General features: G+C 46.7%; 1 protein-coding gene across 1 annotated transcript; it reads left to right on the top strand.

Annotated features, from left to right (window-relative positions):
- Positions 1 to 3,203: 3,203 nt before the first annotated feature.
- On the top strand, positions 3,204 to 5,662 carry DYNLL1 (dynein light chain LC8-type 1). The gene is made up of 3 exons (XM_046024082.1): positions 3,204 to 3,345; positions 3,545 to 3,682; positions 5,242 to 5,662. Exons 2-3 carry the CDS (start codon positions 3,551 to 3,553, stop codon positions 5,377 to 5,379), a joined length of 270 nt encoding a protein of 89 aa, XP_045880038.1. The 5' UTR covers positions 3,204 to 3,345; positions 3,545 to 3,550; the 3' UTR covers positions 5,380 to 5,662.
- The last annotated feature ends 1,498 nt before the right edge of the window (positions 5,663 to 7,160 follow it).

The following is a 7,160-nucleotide window of genomic DNA, read 5'->3' as shown; positions in this document are numbered from 1 at the left end:
TCTCTGCTCAGCAGGAGGCCTGCTTCCTCCTCTCTCTCTCTGCCTGCCTCTCTGCCTACTTGTGATCTCTCTCTGTCAAATAAATAAATAAATTAAAAAAAAAAGAGAGAGAGAGAGAGAAAGAGAAGAGATTTTTAGGATCATCCAGACCTGGAACTTATTCATTTATTAACAATGTAAACTAGAGGGGCACCTGGGTGGCTCAGTCGGTTAAGGGTCTGTCCTCGCCTCAGGTCATGATCCCAGAGTCCTGGGATCAAGCCCTGCATCAGGCTCCCTGCTCAGTGGGGATCTTGCTTCTGCCTCTCCCTCTGCCACCCCCTCTGTTGCCCCCCACCACCGCTGCCACTTGTGCTCTCTCACTCTCTTTTAATAAAAAATAAATAAAATCTTAAACAAAAAACAATGTGACCTTGAGAAAGTCAACGTCCTAATCTGTAAAATGGCGATAGAAGATCTGGTAATTTTATTTTATTTTATTTTATTTTTTTTTAAAGATTTTATTTATTTATCTGACATAGAGAGAGAGAGAGAGATCACAAGCAGGCAGAGAGGCAGGCAGAGAGAGAGGAGGAAGCAGGGTCTCCGCGGAGCAGAGAGCCCGATGCGGGGCTCGATCCCAGAACCCGGGGATCATGACCTGAGCCGAAGGCAGAGGCTTTAACCCACTGAGCCACCCAGGCGCCCCAGATCTGGTAATTTTAATTCAATGCATATTTAATGCAATACATAGTCTAGAGTCAATGCAGACACTGAATTAGATGCTGAAGGTGCAGGACGGGGACAGAGAGACAATAACCAAGCAAATAAATACGATATAATTCTTCTGAAGGAATAAATGAAGCAGGTACAATGGAGGAAATATAAGTGTTGTAGAAAGTCACTAAAGGGTGATGGTTAGTGGCAAGTAGAGATGGGAGCTCAGGGAAGGTGGCATTTGAGCTGAAATCTAAATGAGCAGACAGCTAGGCCAAAAGGGAAACCAGAGGAAAGGGATCCCAGGCCCAGCTGTTGTGAGGAATAACTGAGTGAAAGCACTTGGTGCTAAACCACCACTCAATAAACAGCTGCTGTTCTTATTATGGCACATGTTTTACTCTCAGGTCCTTCTATTCAAATGAGGAGAAGCTGGCCAAGCCATAGACCAGAAGGATAAATATATATGGAAAAAAAAACATGAAAAATAAATATAGGGGTATCTGAGTGGCACAGTCAGTTGTGTGTCCAACTCTTGGTTTTGGCTCTGGTCATGTCTCAGGGTAGCGAGACTGAGATTCCCTCTCCCTATTCCTCTCCCTCCCCACCCCCACCCCTCCTGCTCCTGAGCCTCTCTTTCTCTCAATCTTTTTTTTCAAAAAGTAAATGTAGGGGGTGCCTGGGTGGCTCAGTGAGTTAAGCCACTGCCTTCGGCTCAGGTCATGATCTCAGGGTCCTGGGATCGAGTCCCGCATCGGGCTCTCTGCTCAGCAGGGAGCCTGCTTCCCTCTCTCTCTCTCTCTCTCTCTCTGCCTGCCTCTCTGCCAAATAAATAAATAAAATCTTTTAAAAAAAAAAAAGTAAATGTAAACATATTCATGAAAAGGCCCCCAAGAAAAATTCAGGCTCTGACCTCATAAGGAGATTCCACAGCTCTGAATCATATACCCAAGTCAGGTAGAAGCATTAACCCAGCCTCACCCCTGTTGCCAACCCAACTTCTTCCTCCATACAGAACTATTTTAACTCCAGAAACCCATAATCCCTCCACGGGAAACCTGGAACTGGGAAAAGCCTCTTACTTTTATTTAACTGATACAGATGTGTTGTACCTGAACCTCTTCTCATTATTCCCATCTGTTTCTCTTTGGAATTGTGTGCCTGTCTTGTCCAATTGCTATAAGGGTCTCTGGGATAACAAGAGTGATGGTCAAGAAGGAAAAGGCAGAAATGTAAACAGAAAGCTTCTGTTTGCATGATGAATCTGAACTTGTTTATGGAAGTACAAAAACACAGGCATGTAAGGATTGGTCAAAATCTTGCTGTGACTCTTGGGGACAGTTCCATAAGCTGATAGTGTTTGATAAGATGCATTGAGCCCTTACTACAATCCCACACCTTGCGCTGAAGAACTTCAAGAGCATCAGTGCTTTTAATATTTTCAACATGCCAAGTAGTAGTTTTCATCTATATTTAGTCCTCCTTCGTGGACAAGAAAACTGAGATTCAAACAGCTAGTAAATGACAGTGCTGGGATTTAAATCCTGATCTGACCCTGCTCCCCAAACTCCCAAGACCTAGCTTTCTTTTTAACCACTTAGTGGTTAGTCTCCCAAAGCCAGAAGAAAATTCCTCTGAGGGACACCTTTCTATCCCTTAGGGTACTTCTGCCCGAGAGTTAAATCCCCAACCCAGAAACTCCCACACTGGAAAGACTGCCTCATTGAGCGAGAGGCCCCACCCTGGACACACACACCTTGGGATCAGCACTCCCCAATTCACCCAGATGTAATCCTCGCCCCTTAAAGAAGTCTTCGCTGCCCAGCCAGGATAAGGAAACCTCTCCCATTCCTGAAGACCTTCCCCCTCACCCCCCCAAATTTCAGAGAGGACCAGGTACATAATTTGCAGGACCCAATGCAAAATGAAAATGTGAGTTCCCGTGCTTAAAAAAAAATTTTTTTTTTTTTTTCAAGAAAGAGAGATTAGAGCATTAAACCAAGCCATGGGACCCCTCTTCTGAGACTGCCCTGGCCACTCGCCCATAAAGCCAGCGCTGCTTCAGAGATGCCGTTTAAGTTAAAGGACTGGCTGGCTACCTCAGCCAGAATCCTTAAAACCTTTGCACATGGGGTGGATATGGCGGGTACGTAGCACACACAACTTCCAAGATATTCGAGAACACACCCTGGGGCAGACAACCTTCGAAAATCTGAAGGCAATTCTCTTGGCTTGGGCACAAAGTCCCCTCGCACCCTTCTAGTCTTCTGGGGGGGTCCTCGCAACGCTGCCCCAGCTCCACCTTCGGGGTGTGTGGGCCTCACCGCGTGCGGCCCATTGCCGGGGCAACCGACGCCGCGAGAGATGCATTGTGGTCTGCAACAAAATGCTGGAGAAAGATCCTGAGGGAACCATTGATTCCATGGACCAATGGGAGAGTCCTGGAGGCTGCGTCAAGCCAATGGGGACGCTCCTCGGGGGGCGGGGCCGGCAGGAGCAGGGCGGGGCCTAGGCACTAGGCGGCGGCGGCTGGCGTGGGGCTCCTTAGATGCGCCACGGCTTCGGTAGCGACCGTAGCTCCTGCCGGGTGTGAGTGTCGCCAGCCCCTCCCCCAGGAGACCGTTGCAGTTGGTCGCCCCCTGCTCCTCGGTGAGAGACTCCGGGGACTCCGGGGGGCTTCGCTGCCTAGTTACATCTCCCGCCGGACTTCTCCCGCTGTTCGGTCCGCGCGGCCCGCGCTTTCTGAGAAGTGGGGTGGGGGGCGGGAGGAGCGGGCTGGGGGAGCTGGCGCCTCGCAGGCGCAGCCTACACCCAACTCCTCACCCCTTGCCCGGGCCTCGCCCCCCAGGTAACCATGTGCGACCGAAAGGCCGTGATCAAAAACGCCGACATGTCGGAGGAGATGCAACAGGACTCGGTGGAGTGTGCAACTCAGGCGTTGGAGAAATATAACATAGAGAAGGACATTGCGGCCCATATTAAAAAGGTGAGGACGGGACCCGCGGGCAGGGGGGCTCGGGCCGCTTGCGCGCAGCTGGGGCCAGTCACAACTTAGTCCTTCTCCCCGATCCTGCGCTCCCAGAACGCGGGGCAGACATCCTTGGAGGCACGCAGGGCACCTCGGGTGTAGAGGTTTCCAGAAAGGACGCAGATGAATTTTGCGCTCCTGATGAGAAGACGAGACTCCGCTCCCGAAGTTTTTTTATTACCCAGCTCCGCAGGGGGAAAGCGCCACCTAGCAACGGTTTCTAGGATCAGGGAGCAGCGGTTCCCCCTCTTCTGCTTGATTCCTGCGCGGAGGATCCATCTGGGTGTTCTGAGGGGGGAGGGGGAGCTGCGTGGGTGTTTCCAGCCCGGCCGGAGGGAGCTCTTGCCAGCCTTCCAGTGGGGAGTTAGTCGGCAGTTGAAGGAAAGTGGGTGGTAGTGGTGGTTGGGGGGCTGGGGTGAGGGCTTGGTAAATGGCAGTCTGTAGAAAGCTGGCAGGACTGCCAATTTCTCCGAGCTGTGTTTTCTGCAAGGGAAGGAAGCTGGCAGCCTAAGCCGTGGGAGGGTTCCCAGTTGAGAATGGGGAGATGAAAGACTTAAGATGGAACAGAAGTATCTTTTTTGACAAACGCAGCAGTGGGTTCTTCTAGCTTGTAAGAATGTTATTCCAGTAGATGTAAAGGATGTTCATGCTGCATACGGTGAGAGCCGAATTTTGTGTTAACTCCTCACCGAGACTTGGAAGAATTACACAGAGAAAGATTGGCCTTGGCGCTTGCCCTACAGTCACCTAGTGAGGATATTACCACCGCCCTTCTAATTCTCAGAGCCCCTTTGGCTGAGAAAAATAGGGAAAGTTGTTCCTGCAGTTTGCTATCTTTGTATACTAGGTGATAGATCAGCACCATCACGGTAGACGTGGAAGGGAGCGGTATTGAAATTAAGGATAAAGTCTGACTAGGTGACTGTCAGATTCTGCTTCGAGCGTTCTTTGGTAGGATCAGTGGATTGCAGAGTATCTTGTGCTTTTTAAATTTGGATCCACAGTGGTTGAGATGCGAATTGAGGCTTTGCCCTTCGGATATCTTTTGTTTCCAGTGATACTGGAGTGCAGTTAGGGAATGGGGTATTTGGGGCTAAATATTTACCATTTTGGATGTTGTGGTGCATGACTTAGAGGAGGATAATTTTGTTTGTTTTGTTTACACATAATATGACAAACTAGAACTGTTATCACCTGCTCTCTATTAAGGAGCCTATCCTAGGAGCTATGAAGGTGAAATTAGCATGATAACAAAGTACCCCTGTCTTTGAGGCTGCCCTTTCTGCCTTTTACCTCCCCAGCCCCCATACTCAGCTTAGCTCAGACTGCAAGTATGTATGCATTAATGCACTATGTAGGCGACTTGGAGCTGGGGAACATTCTTTCATGCTAAGAATTTGCAGATGCTAACGTTCCTTCTTTCTGCCCCTACAGGCTCTGCTTATTTAGGAGGCAAATACTGACCTCCGGTTTAGCACTGAAATTCTAGTGTTCTTTTTCTTTCCCCCCCCCACCAGGAGTTTGACAAGAAGTACAACCCCACCTGGCACTGCATCGTGGGGAGGAACTTCGGTAGTTATGTGACACATGAAACCAAACACTTCATCTACTTCTACCTGGGCCAAGTGGCCATTCTGCTGTTCAAATCTGGTTAAATGCATGGACTGTGTCACACACCCAGTGATCCATCCAAAACCAAGGACTGCAGCCTAAATTCCAAATACCAGAGACTGAAATCTTCAGCCTTGCCTAGCGGAACACCTCGATCTTTGAACCTTTATTGTGTTGTTTTGTGCAGGGTATTCTCTGTACAAATTTGTTGTGGTTATAAAACAATTAGCAAAACAGCTTACATTTGTATTTATTTTCTATTCCATACCTCTGCCCCATGTTTTTTCTCCTCAAAATCCATTCCTTTCAAATAAATCTGTTGGAGAAGTGTGTGTTAGTTACAATTTGTTCAAATCTGGTGTTGAAAATGGCCTATTACTTGATCTTGAATAGATTATTGGGGGTCAGGCCTTGACGTGAGTTTCTGTGGGATGTAGTAGACTAGCCTATTCATAGTGCTCTTGAGTCTTTGATCTGTCCCATCCTGCAGCTGTTGTGCATGGAAGACTACTGCTCAGAAGTGCATGTTGAGAAATGCATGGCAGAGAAACTTTTTGGTTAAATCTCAGTACTAATCTGATAGGTACTATCCTTAAGTGCTCATTTCGTTAAAAGATGCTGTTCTGGACTTGGGGCCTCAGGTGGTGGTGGTGAGTGTGTAGAACTTTTCATCAAAGTTTTCTTTGGCTGTAAAACAAGCCAATAACAAAGTTGGGCTAATGAGAAATTTGCTGGGCTTTAGGCTGTATGCCCCTACCCCCTTTTCCTGCCCTGTCCCAAAAGGACACTCAAAGATTAAAAGTGGTCTTAAAAGGGAAAATGAAAGTTTTTGAGCAGCAGCCTCCATGTGATTCCAATAAAGTCTTCGCAGGAATTTAAACGTGTAAGCCTGCTGTGCTTTGCTTTAACTAGCTGTGCTTAGAAACCCTTTAACAATTAAATGTGAATTGAAGTTTTCATTAAAAGACCCAATTAAAGCTGTGGACAAGTAACCTTCATTAAAGGTTTCCTGCTATCAATTTTAAGAAGACTTAAAGGCTTTTCTATGACGAAAAGCAAATATAGCAGATTTGGCTTTTGTAGGCATAAAGGAAATACAGAGGCTGAACCCACGCTCCTCTTGGGAAGATGCAAGGAAGGTCCTGGCTTTCTAGTCTATGTTTCAAGTGTTCACAGGAGGTAACGCTTTTTGTTTTAAAACTTTGGATCTCTGAGATGCAATTGGGATTTCTGAGCAGCCAAGCTACTGCTAACATAAGGGGAGGATAATAGTTGAAATGACTCCCATCTTGACAGCATTAGGTTGTAACATTTTGGGGAGATTATTACTACTAGAACTTGGGGTTTTAGGAATCATAGTGAAGTTGAACTAGGTTAGGAGTGGGAACATTTCAGAGAGGCAAAAAAATGTTTATTGGCGGCAGTTAAAATGGGAGAAAAATTTTCCCCCTGCTTTTTGTAGGAAAGAAGAATGAGGTTCTGTGAACCGGAGTATAAACTGAGGTGATTTAGGTTTGTATTTATATGAACGTACTGAAGATGTTCCCATAACTCATCTAGCTCCTTTCCCTCTTTAGTGAGGCTTCTGTTTGAAGCCCCCAAAGCTGTATCATTCTTGTTCCATTATCCTACTTCTAAATAGTCTTCTGGCAGTAGACCCTAGAGTTGACTTAAGTTGACAATGGCTGGTTTTGGGGGTTTTAATTTGATCAGGCCTGTATCTACTGCCTGGAAGTGGCAGCTTTTTAATTTTTAAAATTAAGCTAATTAAAGTTTTCAAATTAAATCATTTAATTTTTTTGATTTAGATATTAAAAAAAAAACA

The sequence above is a fragment of the Meles meles genome, chromosome 12 (genome assembly GCF_922984935.1).
Source record: "Meles meles chromosome 12, mMelMel3.1 paternal haplotype, whole genome shotgun sequence".
NCBI classification, from domain to species: Eukaryota; Metazoa; Chordata; class Mammalia; order Carnivora; family Mustelidae; genus Meles; species Meles meles.
The sequence above is the reverse complement of the archived record's forward strand: the minus strand, read 5'-3'. Positions and strand labels throughout refer to the sequence as shown.

Coding starts and splice junctions, on each gene's coding strand:
- DYNLL1 (XM_046024082.1), top strand. CDS start 3,551: ATGTGCGACCGAAAGGCCGTGATCAAAAACGCCGACATGTCGGAGGAG. Junction 3,683..5,241: donor TTGCGGCCCATATTAAAAAG/GTGAGGACGGGA, acceptor CCCCCCCACCAG/GAGTTTGACAAGAAGTACAA.